This window comes from Cajanus cajan, chromosome 6, assembly GCF_000230855.2.
Source record: "Cajanus cajan strain Asha chromosome 6, NIPB_CcT2T_4, whole genome shotgun sequence".
Lineage (NCBI taxonomy): Eukaryota > Viridiplantae > Streptophyta > Magnoliopsida > Fabales > Fabaceae > Cajanus > Cajanus cajan.
This window is the reverse complement of record NC_138522.1, coordinates 41,729,844-41,753,303: the sequence shown is the minus strand read 5'-3', so window position 1 is coordinate 41,753,303 and position 23,460 is coordinate 41,729,844. Positions and strand designations below refer to the sequence as shown.

At 30.9% G+C, this 23,460-nt stretch overlaps 1 protein-coding gene and 1 non-coding gene across 2 annotated transcripts; one reads left to right on the top strand and one right to left on the bottom strand.

The window, feature by feature from the left end:
• Positions 1-7,804: 7,804 nt before the first annotated feature.
• Positions 7,805-7,877, bottom strand: TRNAK-CUU (transfer RNA lysine (anticodon CUU)). Its single transcript has one exon. It is a non-coding gene; the product is annotated as a tRNA-Lys (tRNA).
• Positions 7,878-9,368: 1,491 nt separating this feature from the next.
• On the top strand, positions 9,369-13,393 carry LOC109797453 (S-adenosyl-L-methionine-dependent methyltransferases superfamily protein). Its single transcript, XM_020357534.3, has 8 exons — positions 9,369-9,634; positions 9,733-9,836; positions 9,947-10,087; positions 10,778-10,862; positions 11,459-11,652; positions 11,787-11,898; positions 12,287-12,394; positions 12,947-13,393. Exons 1-8 carry the CDS (start codon positions 9,464-9,466, stop codon positions 13,085-13,087), a joined length of 1,056 nt encoding a protein of 351 aa, XP_020213123.2. The 5' UTR covers positions 9,369-9,463; the 3' UTR covers positions 13,088-13,393.
• The last annotated feature ends 10,067 nt before the right edge of the window (positions 13,394-23,460 follow it).

Here is a 23,460-nt window from a genome sequence, read left to right as displayed (position 1 = left end):
TAATTTTAATAAGTTAGTGTTAAGAAGTAACTTTTTTTTTATTAAAATATATTGATATTGATAATCCAATATTAGTTTCGAAAATTTTGATATGAAGTGGTATCATTAAATATATTATATAACTACTCGTGATTAACTTTTTTTAAGAATAATTTAAAATATATTTCACAAATGATAATAATTAAATATGTATTTTTTCTTATAATGTGGTTAGATAATTTTTGTATTATTTTTTGTTCTAAAATATTTGATGTTTTACACATTAATTATAAGTAATGTTAATTAACATTTTTTTTACATATATTCTTATTTAACATATTAATATCAAATGTTTTTTTATAGGTGTGTAAAAACTTTAAACATAAAAGAAAAATCATGGTTTGAAAGAGTAGTTGCTCGGATGTTCAACTCTATAATAATCATTAATTAGATATAATTAAGTTTAATGAACATATTTAATGATAGATTAATTTACTTGCATTAATATTATTTATTATACAAATTTAATAATTAATTATTATTTTTGTTTATGAACATAGTTTAATATTTTAAAGTTCACAACTAAAAATTAATCTACACTTGTAGAATAATTAATTGATTTTGATAAAATTTTATAGTTTTGACATTCAGTAGTAATATGTTTTATATTTTATAATTTTGATAAAAAAATTTAATCCATTAGAAAGATTATAGAGATTGTAATGACAATCGAACTTAACAACCCATTCATTTATTTCAACTTCAATTTTTATCACTTGTTTGTCTCTAGTGATTGATAATTTTGATAGTTATATATTAATTTAAATATTTTTTATATTATTTATAATAGGGATATAAAAAGGATTACCATTTTTTTAACTGTGTTATCATGAGGAGAGAAGAAAGAAATTAATAACCAATTAATGTACTTTTTAATTTTGACTCTATTTATTTATGGCTCAAATATGAGGCCATCTTTTCCTAACGATGATAAAAATAATTATGACTAACATGTGTGACTTCAAGGCAGTTGCATATGTTGTCTTGCGGCTCGTCTGATCTGCATGCTTTGTCGGGAATATTATGAAGAATATATTATGAAAAATAATATTGTATATGGAAACTTATATATTAAATATTTTAATTTTAGGTGCAAATACTTTTTAGTCATTATACTTTATTTATTATATTTTTTAAATTTTTTAGTTTAAAATAAATTTTGTTTAGTATTTATATTCACCTTTTTCAATCATTTTTAGTATTTATAATTTAAAAAATATATTTTTAATTCTTATATTTATAATTTTTATTTTTATTTTTGATAATGTTATCTCTTTTGTATTTATATGTCAGAAAGTTATGTTTATCATATCAATACAAAATAGATAATGTTATAATAAAAAATTGATGGTAAAGATTAAAAAATAAATATAAGAACTAAAAAAATTATCTTAAATTATAAGAACTAAAAAAGATTAAAAAAATAAATATAGAGACTAAAAAGATCTATTTTAAACTATAGGAACTAAAAAAATAAAATAAGTAAAACTATATGGACTGAAAAAGTATTTTAACCTCAATTTTATTATATAATTTATTATGTATGGGTTTAGTACTTTCTATAAACATTAAAATTCTATTTTGATGAGATACATGTTCAAGAAATCTCTTATAAATAATAGAGATGAAATTCCTCTAGTAATTCAACAAGTAAAGTTCTGGATCATGTTGGACACAACTAAATCTCAATTAACTACTAAGTAGGTGATGATGCTTAATATGAGGATCTCCAACATGTTATTGACTCTTGATATGTGTCAATTTTACTTAAAGAATTTAATTCTTTTAGCACTTATTTAACTAGTTTTAAAAAGAAAATCTAATTTTAACCCTTAAAGTATTGTAAGAATAAAAAATATGCATAAATAGATTAGTTTGTGAAGAGTTGATAGATTTTGAACTAATGAACCCTTATTTCTCATACATATTTGATCAGGTCTCAAGGCCTCAAAATTTGACAAACTCGTTTAGCCAATTTGCATTCGCTTAACAAATCAGGGATAGAGAGCAATGATTTGCTGAAGAGAAAATCTGTTCAACCATTTGGAAAGGGCTCGACGAATTTGGTTCTGAGAAGTAAGAAAATTTGGGTCTAGAAAGGGCTCAACAGATCAAATATGGCTTAGTAAATGAAGTTTTCTTCATCATGAAGAATTAAAAAATTTTCTCACTTGTTTCAAAAAGTCTAAGCAGATTGTTCACTTATAACATACTCTGGTTTAATTTCTTGGACATATATAAAGGATTAAGATATAGAAAAGAAGGAATTGAATAGAAACAAAGAGAGAACAAAGCAATAAAGAAAGAGGAAAGCTTTAAGACCATCTAGGGGCAAGGGTTTAGTAAATTTTAACCTACTTTGCATAAGTAAATTTTTTGATAGTGGTTATACAATAGTCTTTGACAAAGATGCATGCATAGTCAAGCAAGATGATGGATTTATGTTTTTTTACTACTCAAAGAAAGAATAATCTTTACGAGATCAATCTGACTAGTCTGAGCAAACAGAATGTAACATGTCTAATTTCTAAAGAAGATGAAAGATGGATTTGGCACAAAAGATTGGGCATGTCAATCTGAAACATATTTCAAAAATAACTAAAAAAGGTTTAGTAAAAGGACTGCCTAAGATCTCTTGGAAAAATCATTTTCTCTATGAAGTATGTTAGAAGGGAAAACAAATTAAAACATATTTTAAAGCTAAGAATTCCCACTTCTAGACCTCTAAAATTGTTACATATGGATCTGTTTGGTCCAACTAGGACACTTAATTAGGGAGGTAAAAAGTATGGATTCGTCATTGTAGATGACTATTCTAGATATACATGGATATACTTCCTAAGTTACAAACATGAGTCATTTAAGGTATTTGAGATATTTTGCAAACGTGTCAAAATGAAAAAAGAATTTTGCATTGTTGTAATTAGAAGTGATCATGGAACTAACTTTCAAAATTTTGATTTCAAAACTTATTGTGAAAAACATGGTATCTTTCATAACTTCTCTTCATTGAGAACATATCAACAAAATGGAGTAGTTAAAAGAAAGAACCAAACTTTACAAGAAATGACAAGACCACTTCTTTGTGAAAATAATTTGCCAAAACACTTCTAGGTAGAGACAATGAACACAACGTCTTATATTTAAAACAAAATATTAATAAGACCACTACTAAACAATACTCTTTATGATTATGGAGAGAAAGGAGATCCAATATTTTATACTTCCATCCTTTTGGATGTGAATGTTATGTCTTGAACACTAAGGATCAACTAGAAAAGTTTGATTCTAAAGTGGACAAGGGTATCTTCCTTGAATATTCAGATACTTCAAAGGCCTATAAAGTTTTCAACTCTTGAACTTCTATGGTGGAAGAATTTATCCATGTGAAGTTTAATGATGCATTAATGATTGATAAGAAACTATTAGATCTAGAAGAGAAATTTGCAGATTGAAGAAGATCAGATGAAGGAGCTAAACATTACCAATCAAACAATGAACTCTCTTAAAGGTCAAACAAATCAATCAGATGAAGCCACCAAACCTCATAAAGACTAAAAGTTTGTCAACTATCATCCTCAAGATCAGATCTTAGGTGATAAGATCGAAGGTATTAGAACAATGTCTACCCTCAAAGACAATGTTTCATATGGATGTGTCTAAATTTGAATCAAAGAACATAAACAAAGCATTGGGAGACAATGATTGGATCATTGTTATGGAAGAAGAGCTCCATCAATTTGAAAGAAATGACATTTGGACCCTAGTTCCAAAGCCAGAATACCAAAGCATCATTGGAACAAGATGAGTGTTCATAAACAAGTTGGACAAGCAAGGTAAAGTGGTGAGAAACAAGGCTAGATTGGTAGCACAAGGCTAAAACTAACAAGAAGGTATTGATTTCATTGAAACCTTTGCTCTCGTTGCTAGACTTGAAGTTAGTATTTGCGACTCACAAAAACATAAAACTTTTTTCTAATAGATGTAAATATTGCATTTTTAAATGGAATCATTGAGGAAAAAGTTTATGTTAAACAACCTCTAGGTTTTGAAAAGCCTAATTTTAAATAACATGTTTTGAAACTCAAAAAGGCTCTTTATGATTTGAAACAAGCTCCTAAAGCTTGAAATGAAAGACTAAGTAATTTTTTACTTAACAATGATTTTGTAAGAGATAAATTGACACAATCCTCTTTAGAAAAAAATTTGGAACAGATTTTATTGTGGTTCAAATTTATGTTGATGATATGATCTTTAGAGCTACTAATGAATGCATGTGTGAAGATTTTTCTAAGTTGATGCAGATTGAATTCGAAATGAGCATGATGGGTAAACTAAAGTTCTTCTTGGGACTTCAGATCAACTAGATAGACGAATGCATCTTCATTCATCAACATATATACACTAAAGAACTTCTTTAGAAGTTTGGGATGAATGATTGTAAGTCAATGTCTACACCTATGCATTCGTTTATAGGTCTAACAAAAGATGAATCAGGTAAACCAGTAGACCAAATGATCTACAAAGATATGATTGGATCCCTAATTTACCTAACTACAAGCAGACATGACATCATGTTCAACATTTGTCTTTGTGTTAAATTTCAATCTAATTCCAAAAAGTCTCATCTAAAGGTTGTTAAATGCATATTAAGATATTTTGTATGTTCTACTAACCTTTGTTTGTTCTACAAGAAAAAAAATAATTTCATGTTAGCGAGATTCTGTTATTTAGACGATGTTGGAGATAGAATTGAAAGAAAGAGTACAAGTGGAGGTTGCCAATTCTTGGAAAACCACTTCATTTCATAGGCAAGCTAGAAATAACACTCCATAACTCTTTTAACTATAGAGGTAGAGTATGTATCAGCAGCTAGATGTTGCTTAAAACTCTTATGGGTCAAGTATCAATTAGAAGATTATTTTAGTATTGAAAATAATATACTTAAATTATGTGATGACACCAATGCAATTAACTTATCTAAAAATATCATACAACATTCCGAAGCTAAGCACATTAAAATATAATATCATTTCATTTGTGATTATGTTCAAAAAAGAGTTTTTAACATAAAGTTTATTGACATTGATCACCAGTAGACTGATATTCTTACAAAGGCTTTAACCGAAGAACATTTTAAAAATTCATTAGAGATTATTTTCATTTAAAATGTATTTCAGAGTGAACATATGCATTGTCTTACTATGTATCATCTTACTATACATTGTGTTTGATCTAACATGCATCGTCTTATGCCTACATGTCATTTCATTAGTTTGACTTATATGCACAGTGTAACAAAGTCCAAGTTTTTGAAAAAGGTATTAGGTACATTAAAGGCTCTTAAATGCAAAACATCATTGGATGTGGTGGTCCTTAATAAAGGTAACGCATGGATAAGTAGGAAAGGTAGAGGCACGTCACATCAACACCTATCCCTTACTGTCCCTTTAGCCTCCACTTACCTGCAAGTGATTCCTTGTACCTGACCCAAGACCTACCCTTGCCCCATGGGACTAAAAAAGGAAGCAAGTTGTGAAGCATCTCAAGGTTCAATTTTCCAAAAAGGTAAAGCAACAAGCCTTAACAAACACTATACTTTGATTGCCTTGGAGACCTAACAGCTTGAGGCATCCCTTAGTCTATTGTTATGCCAATAGTCTACCTCTCAAACTTAAGCATTAGCACAACCCCAGTCTCTCTTAAAGACCCCTACCCTGGCTTATGTTCTGGTAGTGGACACCAAAAAAACTTGCTCAGGATGGCAACAAAATTTCAAAACCTTGTTGCGATAATTAATGGAACACATCATTGATCGAGAAGAAATTTACACCAACTATAGGATTAACGGATCAAGCATTTCTTAATCACTTAGTTGTTAAGCATTATTGAATTATATATATGTGGATTTTACTTTTGATAATTTCCATCAAGCAATAGAGCAATATCACTTTTCATTTTGCAATAAACAGCTACAACTATTTGAATCAATGATCCTGGCCCTTATACAAAACTTAGGAAGAGAGTAATAACAAAAGAAAAATGAACACAACTTGATGCTTATTAGCGTTGTTTCTCAAAACCATAAATTATTATTTATTTTGGTGTATAAATGCTTAATATAATGAACAATTAATGATACATATCAACCAAAAATACGTGTCGCCTATATGTATTAGTCAATTGTATGTGTATTTTGGTCGTGATTGAGATGCATTAGTCTATTAATTTATAAAAAAATTAGGTAACTACGTCTTAGGAAAGATATAATAAATAAAAATAATAATTAAAACTCAAATCTAAAAAAATAAATATAATAAATATATGTATTAGTCATTGTCATGTTTATTGATCAATTTAAGGTGTCTTAAATGGTTCATCAAAAAGAAAAAGAGAGAGAGCCAAATATTTAAATAATTGGATTCACTTGATTTCGTTACTGTACTATGGTGGTTTCGTACCGATTGACTCAGTATTCATTAATCTAATCAAATAAGGATATAGACTCTTCACACTTTCATGTTCAAGTTTGGAGGGTTCTATATTGTGGTGATCTCTTGTCGATCGAGAGACCTTTAAGCAAATATTATAGTTTGAACAAAAAGTAACCGTTGTGATCTTTTACCAACAGAGATCCCTAAACAAATATCATATAACTCGACTAGAAGGCAACCATCTTCTTCCCTAGTTGGCTACGTACTGAACACCATAATTAACAGATAAGATATTTGTGAGGATGAACTCCCTTAGACCATGAGATCTCCCAAACACATATTAAGGCTCTGGTGTTGAATGACCTACTTCCTCACTTAAATGACTAGTAATAAGACCCTGTGATCAGGAAACAAGTAAGATAACAATCATAAATACCAAAATTATGGGTCCATTAATGATAATGATGATATGGCACGATAAGTGGAATTGTAGCAAGAACAGTAGAATTTGTGTTTGTAACTTACACCAATATATGAGAGAGAGATAAGTAGGTTTAGAAGAGAGTAGAGTTTTTAGACTCATTTAATGTTTGGACTTGATAGTAGTATGATTTTCTAGTAATTGTCCTTACTTAATATTTGAATAAGATAACAACCATAAATAGTAAAATCATTGACTTGTTATTAATGACAACAATGATATGACATGATTAATAAAATCGTAACAAGAATCATAAAATTTGTGTCTATAGCTGAAAATTTGGGAGAGATTAGGGATTTTACCCTCATTAAATGTTTTAGATTATGATATATAGTAGTAGAGTTTTTTAGGCATTATCTTTCATACCAAAACAATTACTTAATATTTGAGTAAGAAATAAATTTGTGAAGAACTATGCGCTTAGTTTAAACGCAGATCGAAATGAAGTTGAATTACCAAACCTAAATATTAAAAGAGTTCAATAAGGGATGGTGACCAACTACATTGCTAGTTGGTGCTGGTGGTCCTCCAAGTTTTAACTCATACATGGTACCATATTAATATATATTTCAATGTTTATTGGTTATTTATAAGTTTGACAATGCATGAGTTGTACTCATTTGAATTGCAGTACTAAGAGGTCCACTGCAATAGTTTAGATTAAAACTGTATAAAATTAAAGAAAAAACATTGCTAGTTGGTGCTGGTGGTCCTCCATGTTTTAACTCAAACATCGTACCATTACCATATTAATATATATTTCAATTTTTATTGCTTAATTATAAGTGTGCAATCATGAGTGTCCAGGATACTAGTTTTGATATTAAAACTATATATAAATAAAATAAATCGCCCACCGTGGGGCTCGAACCCACGACCACAAGGTTAAGAGCCTTGCGCTCTACCGACTGAGCTAGACGGGCATCATATTAATAGATTATTTCTAATTAAACTACTCTGACATGCATAAGAAAAAGATAATTTCACATATCACACCAAGGCAAAAATTTTAACTGGCAACATGAAAGGTCGAGTCAAAAGTAGGTTAATCCCCTCTACCATGTCTATTTATCAAATTGTTTCAATTAAAGTAAAGTTTAGCTCAACTTGATACACTCAACGAGAAGAATATCAAGATGTCTTATTTGAAACATTTATTTGAGTTCCATTAATTTATTGCTTTCAAAAGTGGCTTTTATAAATAATACAAAATTCTTTTAAAAAAACTTAATTACACTTTTTATCTTTTAAATTTACACAATTTGTAAATTTTGTCATCATAACTTTTTATTTTCAAATTTTACCTTTTAAAAATTGACCATCTATTTTTTTAGTTAAATATTAATATAACATGAGATATTAATATGACTGTATATGTGACATTGATATGATAATATATAATTAGAAGATAAAAAGTATGACATTTTAAAATTATGAGACAAAATGTGCATTTTTTTTTTAAATATGAAGCAAAATATACAATATCTTGAAACTGTAGAGGACAAAATACAAGAAAAATAATAACAAATACTAACATTTTTACCATTTATTAATTTTCTTGTATTTTGTCTCCATGCTTTTACAATGTTGCACAAGTTATGATCACATATTATAAAATTGTTACATGTTTTGCCTTATATAAAGATGTCAGTGAAGCGAGACAGATAGTAAATCTGTCACCATTTAATGCGAACATTGATTTAATGGACATTTATGAATTTTATATATATTTGCATATATATTTGAAAATTTGCTTCAGGGAAGTATTTGATAGTAGCAGTGGTAGAGCAGTGAAAATAAAAAGATAAAATTTATGAAAATAAAAACATTAAAAGATAGAATTTATGAAAATAAAAAGAGAAGGGAGTTGCTACGATATCCTCTAAAGTTGAGGGGTTTTAATATATTTTTTTTATGTAAACTCATAAAAGATTTAAAATATTAATTTAATTATAAAATAAATAATTTAAATTATACTTATAAAATAAAAAAGTAAGATAAAATTATAAAAATTAAAATTATAAGATTTTAATAATATTATAAAATATTAAAAAAGAAAAAAATTAATAAGTAGTAGAAATAAAAAGTTATTAAAATTACAATATAAAAATTCAAAAATTTAAGATAAAAAAATAAAAAATATACTTAAAAAATTATTAAAATTAAAATATAAAAATTCAAAAATTTTAAGTAAAAAGATAAAAATATATTTAAAAATTATTAAAATTAAACTATTTAAATATATAATAATATTATTACAAATAAATTAAAATATATAAAATAAAAATAAAATGATTAAATAATTTAAAAATTGAAAGAATAAAATATTATAAATATTATTTAAATAAATTATTAAAAAGACTGTACGGGTATCCTCTCAAATAAGATGGTAAGATAGAATTTTTCTAATAGTAATTCGGGTGATAAGTAAGCACACGTGACACGTCACAGGGTTCAGCGCTCGGAAGCTTGAAGCCACTCAAACTCGACACTCCAACGCGCAGCGGGCATGGCCATAGGCGCAGCAGTTACCGGTATGTGCACGCTCACTCCAACGCTCTCTTCGTTCAACCACCCCACGCGCCTCCTCTCACGCGCTACTTTCGCTGCGAAGCTTCGATTTCCACTTCCATTTCGAGCTTCTTCCACGGCCTTGCTCCACACCGACACCGATCCAACAGTAATACTTCTTCTCCCTCCAATTCAATTCCCTTATTATTACTTCTCATTTTCATGCTTTGTCAAACGCTTTCACGAGGAACCTAATTTCGTGCTTAGGATTCCATCGTAGTTGAAAAGGAAGAAAGCAAGAGTCGCCACTCGTTGGCTTGTCCCGTGTGTTACGATTCCTTGACATGGAACGCTGATCCTGGTTTGTCCGTGTGAGTTTATTTTAATAATCGATTGTTTCCTTTTGCTATATGTATATATTTGGTCGTCTATGCTTATTTGTATTCATTCGCTGGTTGCTGTGGATAATTTTTTGATGCAGAGATACTGTCCCTGGATCTAGTTTTCAATGTAGCACCTGTCAGAAAACATATGTTGGTAACCAAACGCATCTTGATCTCACCGCAACAGCTGGAGCCAAGAGCTACGGTGAACCCATGCCAGCTTCCACAGAGCTTTTCAGGCATTCTAGTTCCCTTTCTTTTACTTCATATAAAATGTTTTTTCTTTTTCTTTTCTGGTGAAACTTTAGTTGTATTTGATCATTTTAGAGAATTTTTTGTTTTCCTTTTGTTGATGATCCTTTGTAAAGATATGGTCGTGGTATATATAATTAAGGAACAATCTTCATCTTATAAGTTAAGGTTGAGTTAGACACAAAGTCCGCTTTACTAAAATGATATCAGAGTTCATGATTATTTATTATTGTTGAGCTTATTAGACCATTGGTTATATGATACTCTAATCGGACGGGCCATAAATGTTTAATCCTGCAAACTTTGTGCTCAATATGTCAAGTTCTCGGTGTGAAGAGTGTACAGAAGATCTCACATCAACTAAAAATATAGTCATAATAGTGTAGATAAACGAGAAATATTCGTCGCTTTATAAACTAATTTTTTTGTATGGTTGAGACAAGTCTAGATCCATATTCTGAGACCTTTTAATTATGTTCCTACCTTTGATATATTGTTTTTTCAGTTTTAGCGAATTTTGGTACCACTGGACATAGATAGCCAATGCATATGAACAAACTAGTTTATTTATGATGACACACTGCTGTTTAACAGTATAATTTGTTGCCTAAATGCTGTGGAGTTGGATTTGAAACTAATTTGTCACTTTTATGCATGCTGCTTGTTTGTTGAATTAGGGTGCCATTGATATCATTTCTCTATGAGAGAGGCTGGCGTCAAACCTTTTCTGCGTGGGGTGGTTTTCCAGGTCCTGAGAAAGAGGTTAACAAAATGTCCCTGTTCCTAATAACGATTCCTTCTTGATGTACCCACATTACGTTTTTGATTTTTAATTAATGGTTTCTCATCTACAAATCCTTTTGTTTATCCATTAGCTTATTTTTTCTTCAATAAGCTATACTGTCCAATTGGATTAATAGTCCTTCTTGATATATTTTATAGGTTCCTTTAGAGTTACAGGAACATCATAAACTGATTCAATAAGTCTTTGTAGCTTTGCAGACACGCATATAGTGGCTTTATATTTTATCAGCCAAAAGTTTGAACTTATCAAATTAATTCAAAATAATTTTTCTGGATTCAATAAGCTATCCAAATTAACAACTATAAGCCCACTCTTAACTCGTGGATGTCCTGAGAGCTATATCATTCAGTTTGTCTTATTTACCTATGGGTGCTTGGTGAAAATAATATGAATTTGGATATGATGCTGAAAAATATAAGATGATATTCTTTGAAATACTAATGAATCTGTCTTCTTTTGTCTTGTTTTATTTTAAATCACTATTAGAATTAGCTTCTTGATGTGTGCATACTTTATGTTCATTGATGAAGCCTTCTACTGAATTTGACTGCAGTTTGAAATGATGAAGGGTTTCTTAAAGCCAGTATTGGGTGGAAATATCATTGATGCTAGTTGTGCAAGTGGATTATTTTCAAGATTATTTGCAAAAAGTGGACTTTTTTCTTTTGTTGTTGCTCTAGACTACTCAGAGAACATGTTGCGGCAATGTTATGAATTCATTCAGCAGGAAGAGAATTTTCCAAAAGAGTACACAGTTGATATTTTTAAATTAATTAGAATTTTATCATATCAAAATTTTGAATTCGAAGTTCTAAGGGAACTGTTTTACCAATACTTTTATTCATATTACAATTATATTTAAATATTATTTCTGTTTTTAGGAACTTCATCTTGGTTAGAGCAGACATATCTAGGCTCCCTTTTGTTTCCAGTTCCGTTGATGCTGTACATGCAGGTGCAGCTCTCCACTGTTGGCCTTCACCATCAGCAGCTGTAAGTGAATAATTATTAAATGATGTTTGGCTTTTACAAAATAATTTTTCATTTATTTAAAATAGCTGTGGCAGTGGATTAGGGAAAATCATTTAGCCATGGTTTTTGAGATGTTTACAAAGTTCATATATTAATCTGGAGTAGAAAATGGAATCTCTAAAGGTTTATGCGGTATTGAGTCAGCAACGATGAAGAACATGTTTCATACTTTCAGTGATGCTAGCTGATTTTAAATATAAGCTTTATATTTTGGATAAATTTCTTAGGCTGATTTGTGACTTTGCAGTATGCATAGTTTAGTCAGATGGTCATGCCGTGCATCACTGTGTTTAGTCCGTAACTCAACTTGTTTTTTTCCTCCATAATTTGCGTGACCCGCTTTAAACAGGTAGCTGAAATAAGTCGTGTTTTACGACCTGGAGGCGTGTTTGTTGCAACCACCTACATACTTGATGGGCCTTTTTCTGTTATCCCATTTTTAAGTACAATACGTCAGGTATAAAATTTTGATTTATATTATTAATAAAGAATTCTTTACAACACTTTCTACAGTATTTTTTTTATCTCTATCTCCATTACATCAACCACTTTATTCCACACTTCTCTGCCTTCTGTTTGTTGCAAAACAAATTGTATAAATCTGTTGTATAATTATAATTTCTCTAGAAATTTTTAGCTTGGGATTCTCTTAGAAGTGTTGCCATGCTCTGTCTGAATTCATAAATTCAGTGAGAATAACAAGAATTACTTTGTATTTGTTGCTATTTCTTAATTTGGATGTTCAGCCTCTCAATCATAGGAAGTCAAGTTAGTATTAATTTAGTTCCTCAATAATATGAAAAGAAATCAATTTAGTCTCTCAGTCTCACTTTTGTGCATGGAAGAATGATTTTGATTTCAATTTCCATGACCGAGGACTAAAGTGATGTCAACTAAATCTTTCAATCACCAAAATGAATGTCTATTCTAGGATCTTGTATCATGTTTTTTATTTTATTTTATAATTTCTATTAGTTTTGAATATTGGAATATTTGTTTCACGTTTTAGACTGTAAGGCAAGTGTCTGGGAGCTACATCACTCTCTCTGAACGTGAACTTGAAGATCTCTGCAGGGCGTGTGGGCTTGTTGGATTTAAATGCATTAGAAATGGGCTTTTTGTGATGATTTCTGCTACAAAACCCAGTTAAGGTTTGAGTTTCCTGGTGTTTTCTTTGCTGCCTTCTCAACACATTTTGCTGAAGCCTTTATTTCCTTACTTAATTTTTTAAATCGTTAGCAGATGAAAATGCTGCTTGTTGATATATATGTTAAAATTTGTAGTTTGACTTTGTATATAAAGTAGGCTTCATTCAGAGAGATGATATTTCTAAATTGCATTACTTGTGTTTGGGGAGCTGGGATGATCACCTCCACGAATGCAAAATATGAGTTGCAACAGATGATGAAAAGGTGTCCAAATCATAATGATATGTGTAAATATCGTTTCTCTTTCATTTGACACTTTCAATTTTTTTTCTTCTTCTTTTGGCATTTGACTCATATAACACAAAATCATTGCAGTTCTGTCAATTGTGATTGGAGTAATAAAGATATTGTTAGGAAACAAATAATCTCCTAGAATTCGAGGACTAGAAACCTCCTAAGAAAATAGAGAAAGATGGCTGTATACACTCAAGATCCTAACAATATGCTAACCAATCCTATACTGGCAGCATAGCACTTCCTAAGAGCATTAATTATCCTTTTATTTGATATATATAGCCTTCTAGATGCTATTAGGCGATTATGGCAAGTAGCTAATAATAAGTGAATATCGTCTTTTAAAAGATTGTGTAATACACGACAATAAGTATAAATAATAACTAATTTAAATAAAGAAATATTCTATTAATTGCATTGATTTATAAAAGAAATAAAAAATTATGTAAAAAAAAGGTAAAATTGATTTTGGTATTTTATTAAATAGTTATTGGTATTTTATTAAATAGTTAGAAGACAGTTCATATTAAATATGATATAGTATGTTGAAGTTGGTATAATCTTAACTCAGCAATCTCAGTAGCTGCAGAACTGCTCAGACTATTCTCCCAAAATTAGAGAATGTCAACTGCTGGTAGAGCAATGTAGACATCTTCGTCATTTTTAATCCCTAACATCAGTTTTTCTGACTCAAACTATCTATGGGTAAACTATTTAATTCCATTTGCTGAATGTCTGATTCTACCGGAGCCTACATCTTTGCTCGTTATCTGTCACTTGGATTGATTTTGACCATTCGAAAGGGTTGAAATGTGTACCAAGTATATTAATATTAACTTTGTACAATATTTTGCAATAATAAAAAACATAATCTTCTAAATCAGTCCTATGTGCAACGATGAAACACATTAAAAAATATATATTTTGTTCACTTCCAAGTATTTATACATGACTAACAAAATTTGTTAAATAATTGGAGTGGTTGGAAGCATTTCGCCAGTTATCTCTTAAAAATTAAATAAGTTAAAAACTTAATTTGGTCTCTTATAATATTTTTTTTATTTTAATTTAGTCTCACTTTAATTTTTTATTTCAATTTAGTCCCTAATAATTTAAATTAGTGTAATGTCAGACTTCCGTCCAAATTATTTAAACGGAGTTAACTGTTGGTCACATGGATGCTACGTAGATGCATAGGTGGATGCCAAATTTCTTTAATGCATCTGGAACCAGAACGACCTGTTCTAAATCCAGAACGACCTGTTTTGGTTCCAGAATATCAAACACAAACGATTGATGATTATAGTTGACGCCCGTGATTCTAAATCACGGTTGTGAATCGTGCAAGAAAAAAGACTCAAGATACAAAACATTTCAAATATTAGATTTGGTAATATTGTCAATGAGGATTGATAACTTTAATTGCTAAACATTTGGGTTATACAGTGTATCATTAAGGACAATGTAGTGTATCACTAAGGACAATGGTGACAAGTTTTATTTCATTGTTAGTCAAACTGGAGTGAATCACTTATTACCAAATCGACACTATATAATCAAGGATGAAACGACATGATATTTTCCCTTGAAGTCATTAACCGATGTACCTCAACAACAACAACCTGTTCTTGAGGAGGTACAACCTGGAGTGGAGGAAGAGGACACACAGGACCAATATTTCACCACACAACCACATGTACAAGTAGATAATGTTGATATTCTGTCAGCCATTCAGTGTTATATGGTGGATAAGATGTCTTATTAACACCTTCAACGTTATCCAGATGATTTCCCTTCTCAGTAATTTCTTTGAACTTTCTTAGTATATGTTATGTTATAAATTTTTATTTTCAATTTTTGAATCACATTGCGACATTTTGTTAAGCGTACATATGTGATTGGCGTTCTGGAATGGTCCGTTCTGAAACCAGAATGGCCCATTCTGCTGCACTCTTGGTGTGTTAATTTTGCATCTGGAACGGTTCCAGATGCAAAATTAACACACAACATGTGCAACCAGAATGGGCCGTTCTGGTTCCAAGTGCATTAAAGAAATTTGGCATCCACCTACACGTTTACGTGGCATCCACGTAGCCAACAGTTAACTTCGTTTAAATAATTTAGACGGAAGTCCGACATTGCACTAATTTAAATTATTAGGGACCAAATTAAAACCAAAAATTAAAGTGAGACTAAATTGAAATAAAAAAATATTATAAGGAACCAAATTAAGTTTTTAACCAATTAAATATAACAAAAAATAATCGCATCTCACCTATATTGGATCTTTTAAACTAAGAAAAATATGAAAATTTTAAAAAATGCCTCCTATTTGCAAGTTAAAAAAAGAAAATCAGTAATGTAAACAACTCTTAATTAATTTTGGCCATCAAATTTATCTCGTCATAATTTACAGTATTAAAATATACAATTATAATTCATTCCCATTATCCAAGAAACTTCATGGCCAATATTTTTTCTTTATATGTTCTCTTCATACAGTTAAATTAATTTTGATAAAGATATATTAACACATTCTTGAGTATTATATATACATAGAGAGAAGGGAGGGATTCATTTACTTTAAAAGTAAATCTATATAGACTTATTCTGTTTAATAACTCATGTTCTAAGTTAAATTTTAAAATTCAATCGTTAATTTAAAAGTTCTTAATATATAATTAAATTTATAAATTTTTTAAAAATTTAAAAATTATTTAATACTTTATTTCATTAATTCAAATTGATATATAATTGTAAAAACATTTTATAGGTTGATTTGAATTAATGAAACAAAATATCAAATATTTTTTAAAAATTTATAAACTTATTATATATTAAAAACTTTAAATTTAACGGTTAAAATTTAATGTAAAAATGAAGTAAGTTTTAATATATTTACTTCTAAAGTAAATATGTCATTCTACACACATACACACACACATATATATATATATATATGAGGGGTTGTTAGCATATCCGCACTCCTTCTTTAGTTGGAGTGCATTAACACCCTACACCAAAATTTTAACACAAAAAAAATCATCATTCTCTCTTGTTTTATTTTTAATCAATTGTTTGTAAGGGTATTAGAATAATTTAAGATATATATTAAAAAAAATAGAAAATTTTTTTCTCTCTCTTCACCTCTCCCTTCTCTAATTCATTTTCTTTCTCTCTCATCTCACGTCTCCACTACCTGCTATTCTACTCTTGCCACAATCTTTATTTTTTCTTTTTCGCTTGTTATCAATATGATCTTTTTGTCAAGTTTTTCCTCACCTAAACCACAATTGAGTATGTTTCTCTCTCTCCATTTTAATTTAGCAATTGATTTTTTTCTAGACTATTAACACGCAAGTAAATAAAGCTATTAAGACGAAGATGAAAAATAAACATGGCAACCACTTCAAAATCATTTTCTTATTAAATTTAAGAACATTTTCAAAATCATGAAAAACAAGGCATTGCAACATGCTATACATGTCGATAATATTTAGAAAAAAAAAACTTGAATATCATATTTTATTATTTATTTATTTCATTGTAAATGGTAACTCACGAACAAAAAAAAGAAGAATAAAGTTTTGTTAACTATAATCCTTTCCTAACAAGATATATCTCACTCTACCACAATCAAATAAAGTCAATTACTAGACACAATAGGTGTCTCTAGTGCAAGATTTTGTAATCACTTACAATGGGATTGAATTGATTTGAAGAACTCAAACTTTGATAAGTAGAAATGGAATAAAAGGAAGGTTGATCAATTGTGTATTATTTTTCTTGATGTAGAAGAGAAGACATTTTCTCTATAATTAATCACTAGACTAAAAAAAGAGATTACAAAATGTAACTTGTGACTATTAAAATGGAGAATGAGGGTTGAAATACTGAAGATAAAGCTATGCATTGAAAATTCAAATTAAACAAACATAACAAGAGAACACCAAGTTAATTAAAAGGGGAAGAAGAATACGGTATGAAGAATATAGTGCATGAAATAGGAAAGGAGAGAGAAGTTTTTTTTTTAAAAATATTATATATCTTAAATTACTTTAATATCCTGACAAAAAATTGATTAAAACAAAAAAGAATAATATTTTTTTGTGTTAAAATTTTGTATAAAATGTTAATTTACTATAAAAGAAATGAGTATGTTAGCAATTTACGCATAAGATATAAGAGATTATTAACATAGTCTCACTTATTTTTTAGTTAGAATATACTCGTAATGTACATCAAAATTTTAAGAAAAAAAATTATCCACTCTTTTTTATTTAATTAGTTAAAATAAAGATTATTATATTAATTTAAAATTTATTTTTAAAAATAAAAGTATTTTTTCTCTCGTATTTTCTCTCCGACTCATTTCTCTCTCCCTCTTTTCGCTGCTGCTCCCCGTTTTCATGTTCATGAAAGTATTAAAGAATTTTTTTGCCCACCCATCAGAGATTTCAAGTTTATGAAATTGACGGATACCGGTGAGTAGAATGATGTTACAGAGTGTGTTTGGGAATAAAAGCACAAAAAATGTTGAATTTGCTTGCTTGCAGTGAAATATTTGATAGTAGTGGTGGTGGAGGAGTAAAAATGTGCAATGATATGAGGATACCCTTTCTTGGTAAAGTTCCTTTAGATCCCCAGCTTTGTAAGGCAGCTGAAGAAAGGAGTTAGAGAATCAATAAATCTCCCTTGATTACGGATCCTATAATCATGGATGATCATGAGAATCATGATATGAATTAGTTAATCCCTATAGTTAAGCTATTCCATATTTTAGACTTTAATGTAATCAATAATTGTCATTATTGTAGAATCATTGCTATAATGACTAGCATGATTATAGGATCAGCTACTTCTCTTTTTACTGTATATATTCAGGTATTCACACATGTAACATATGAAAGTGAATATACAATATTCAGTTTTCTATCTTGGTATCAGAGCTTTTACGCCTTGAAGGCTCTTGATCCAAAAAACAAACCATGTCATCCGCTGCCAATTCCAACCCAAAAAATGACCTTCCATCCACTGTATCTGTCAAGCTGGACAGAGACAACTTTCCCCTATGGAAATCACTGGTATTACCTATCATCAGAGGTGCCAGGCTCAATGGTTACATGTTAGGGAAAAAGGAGTGCCCTGAAGAATTCATCCTTGCTGCAGATTCAATCAGAAAGACCAATCCTGATTTTGAAGACTGGCAAGCAAGTGATCAACAACTCCTTGGTTGGTTAATGAATTCAATGACTGCTGACATGGCAACACAGTTATTACACTGTGAAACCTCAAAACAACTTTGGGATGAAGCTCAAAGTCTAGCTGGTGCTCACACAAGGTCACGAGTTACTTACCTTAAATCTGAGTTCCATAGCACCAGAAAAGGAGGCATGAAAATTGAAGATTATCTGTCCAAAATGAAGAATCTGGCTGATAAACTCAAACTTGCAGGACATGAAATCTCAAATTCTGATCTACTCATTCAAACTCTGAATGGTTTGGATTCTGAATATAATCCAATAGTTGTCAAATTATCTGATCAAACTACACTCACTTGGGTTGATCTACAGGCTCAATTGTTGACCTTTGAAAATAGAATTGAGCAACTAAACAGCCTCACCAACCTAAACCTCAATGCAACAGCAAATGTGGTTACCAAAGCTGATCACAGGGGCAATAGGTTCAACACAAACAGCACCTGGAGAGGAGGCAGAGGAAGAGGTAGACCATCTAAGCCTACATGCCAGGTCTGCAACAAGATGGGACATACAACAATGTACTGCTACTACAGGTTTGACAAAGCCTACTCAAACTCTAATAATTCAACAGACAATGAAAAACAAGGACCTCCCAATGCCTTCCTAGCTTCTCAAAACTCTGCTCGAGACTATGACTGGTACTTTGATAGTGGTGCAAGCAACCATGTCTCACACCAAACAGACAAGATTGGTGATCTAACTGAACATCATGGTAAGACTTCTCTAGTTGTTGGAAATGGTGAAAGGTTACAAATTGCTGGAACTGGTTCCTCAAAACTTAATACTATCAACTTACATGATGTTTTGTATGTGCCAAATATTACCAAAAACCTATTGAGTGTGTCCAAACTAGCTGCTGATAATCATATTCTTATTGAGTTTGATGCAAATTTTTGCTTTGTGAAGGACAAGCTGACAGGGAAGGTACTTCTAAAAGGGAAACTTAAGAATGGATTGTATCAACTCTCAGAAAAAGAAAAAGACCCATGTGTTTTTGTATCTGTCAAAGAAAGCTGGCATAGGAAACTTGGACACCCTAATAATAAGATCTTAGACAAGGTCTTAAAAGACTATAATGTAAAATTATCACCTAGTGATAATCTTAGCTTCTGTGAGGCTTGTCAGTATGGCAAGCTGAATTTTTTACCTTTTAAATCCTCTTCCTCTTATGCTCAGGATATCCTTGAATTAATCCACACTAATGTATGGGGTCCTGCACCAATAATATCATCATCTGGTTTTAAATACTATGTCCATTTCATTGATGATTTCACTAGGTTTACATGGATTTATCCTTTAAAACAAAAATCAGATACTGCTCATGTCTTTATCCAGTTCAAAAATATGGTAGAAAATCAGTTCAACAAAAGGATTAAAACAATTCAGTGTGATGGTGGTGGTGAATATAAAGTTGTTCAGAAGCATGCTATAGAAACAGGGATACAATTCAGAATGTCATGTCCATATACATCACAATAGAATGGCAGAGCTGAAAGAAAACACAGACACATTGCAGAACTTGGGTTGACACTGTTGGCACAAGCTAAAATGCCTCTGAGTTACTGGTGGGAAGCATTCTCCACTGCAACTTTCATTATAAACAGGCTGCCCTCACCAGTAACCCAAAATAAAAGCCCTTATTATGTTCTATATAAAAAGGAACCCGACTACAGCTACTTAAAATCATTTGGATGTGCCTGCTACCCTTGTCTCAAGCCTTATAATCAACACAAGTTGCAGTTCCACACAACAAGATGTGTGTTCTTGGGCTACAGTAATTCTCACAAAGGGTACAAATGTGTCAATTCTCATGGTAGAATCTTCATCTCAAGACATGTTGTTTTCAATGAAGATCACTTCCCGTTCCATGATGGTTTTCTTAATACAAGAGTTCCTTTAAAAACACTAACTGAGAATCCATCTAGTTCTTTTCCATTGCGTGTTACAGGTCCATCACTTAGAGAAGACATTGTTCCTGCTAACAATGACTTCCACATTGAACCAGAACCACTTGGGAACCCAGAAGCTTCCAATGAACAGCTTCAGGAGAATGTTACTGAACCTGCTGACTTAGACACAAACACAGGTCTTCCTGAGGCACCTGCTGAATTAGACACAAACACAGGGTTTCCTGAGGAAGGCCGGATCCACACCAGAAGCAAAAGTGGTATTCACAAGCCAAAGCTTCCGTATATTGGATTAGCTGAAAACTGTGTTGAAGAAAAGGAACCAGCAAATGCACAAGAAGCCCTCCAAAGTCCACAGTGGAAAGATGCTATGCACAAGGAAATTCAGGCACTGAATCTCAATCATACTTGGACCTTAGTACCATATCAAGGCCAAGAAAGCATCATTGACTCCAAGTGGGTGTTCAAAACCAAGTACAAAGCAAATGGCACCATTGAAAGGAGAAAAGCCAGATTAGTTGCAAAAGGATTTCAACAAACAGCTGGATTAGACTACGAAGAAACCTTCAGCCCTGTGGTTAAGGCCAGCACAATCAGAATCATCCTTGCAATTGCAGTTCACCTTAATTGGGAAGTAAAGCAGCTTGACATAAATAATGCCTTCCTCAATGGTTATCTAAAGCAAACCGTATATATGAATCAACCAGAAGGCTTTGCAGATCCAACCAAACCCAATCATGTTTGCAAATTATCTAAGGCAATCTATGGACTTAAACAAGCACCAAGAGCCTGGTTTGACAGCCTAAAAAATGCCTTGCTAAAATGGGGTTTTCAGAACACAAAAAGTGATACCTCACTCTTTACTCTAAGAGGTAAAAATCATATCACTTTTCTTCTAATATATGTTGATGATATAATAGTGACAGGGAACAACACCAAATTCCTAGAAGCCTTTGTCAAACAACTCAACATTGTGTTCTCCCTAAAGGATCTTGGTCAATTACATTATTTCTTAGGCATAGAAGTTCATAGAGATGCAACTGGTATGTACTTAAAGCAATCCAGGTACATAAAGGACTTGCTAAGGAAATTTAAGATGGAAAATGCATCACCCTGTCCCACTCCTATGGTCACTGGCAAGCAATTTACAATTGAAGGGGAGAAACTGAAAAATCCAACCGAGTTCAGACAAGCCATAGGAGCATTGCAGTACTTGACAAATACAAGACCTGACATTGCTTTCTCTGTCAACAAACTTAGTCAGTTCATGAGCTCTCCAACTTTAGATCACTGGCAGGGTATCAAGAGAATTTTAAGGTACCTCCAAGGCACTATGCACTACTGTCTACACATTAAATGCTCTGCTTATCTAGACATAGCAGGTTTTTCAGATGCAGATTGGGCCACTAGTGTGGATGATCGAAAGTCTATGGCAGGTCAATGTGTTTTCCTTGGAGACACACTTGTTTCTTGGTCCTCAAGAAAGCAGCAAGTAGTGTCAAGGTCCAGCACAGAATCAGAATATAGAGCCTTGGCTGATCTAGCTGCTGAAATAACCTGGACTCGTTCACTTCTTACTGAATTAAAACTCCCTCAGCCAAGGAAACCGATACTATGGTGTGATAACTTGAGTGCCAAGGCATTAGCTTCAAATCCAGTCATGCATGCTCGAACAAAGCATATTGAAACAGATGTGCATTACATTAGAGATCAAGTACTGCAAGATAAATTCATTGTAGCTTATGTTCCATCAACTGATCAAATCGCTGACTGCCTCACCAAAGCCTTGACACATACAAGGTTCAATCAATTAAGAGACAAACTTGGGGTGACTCCTTCACCATCAGTTTGAGAGGGGAAGTTAGAGAATCAATAAATCTCCCTTGATTACGGATCCTATAATCATGGATGATCATGAGTATCATGATATGAATTAGTCAATCCCTATAGTTAAGCTATTCCATATTTTAGACTTTAATGTAATCAATAATTGTCATTATTGTAGAATCATTGCTATAATGACTAGCATGATTATAGGATCAGCTACTTCTCTTTTTACTGTATATATTCAGGTATTCACACATGTAACATATGAAAGTGAATATACAATATTCAGTTTTCTATCTAAAGGCACATCTTGCTTTGCTAATAAGGATTGCGTTGTTAGTGCTCCGACATTAAAGAAGATTATAGAATGATTGATCGAAAGTAATGTGTGTTTAATGTTAGTGAGAAATGGAGCTTAGGAGATATGTTTTTTGTTTTATCTATGAACTTCATACAAAAAAAATTATTTAATACTTTCAGGAACGAAAGCACAGGAAGCAACGACAGAGAGGGAGAGAGATGAAAGGAGGTGAGAGAAATGTGTTGGAAAAAAAAATTAATAAAAGAGAAAATATTTTTATTTTTTAAAAATAAATATGAAATTATTATAATAACCTTTATTTAAATTAGTTAAATAAAAAAGTGAGTTATTTTTTTATTATAAATTTTGATATAAATTAATAACGTACTCTAATTAAAAAGTAAATAAGAGTGTGTTAACAAAATATATAATATAATATTATATTATATAATATAATATTATATAATATAAACACGCGCGGTAGTATAATAATTAAGTATTGTTGTCCCAATGTTTGAGTATAGGGTGGTGGGATTCAATCGCTACTTATTTCTCTTTGATAAGGTGTCACTATCACGTTTTCAGCAAAAAAGTTATTAAACATTTAATAAAAGGAGGACCAAAAACAACTAGCTTGTTACCAAGTGATTGTTAGTAAAGTTTAGTATTGAAAAATCACAATTTTTTTTCTTTCTAATGGGGTGTCTAATTTAATTAATTTTAAATAAACAGATATTTAGTGGAGTGGCTCATTTAACTGACTTTAAATAAACAAATATTTTTCT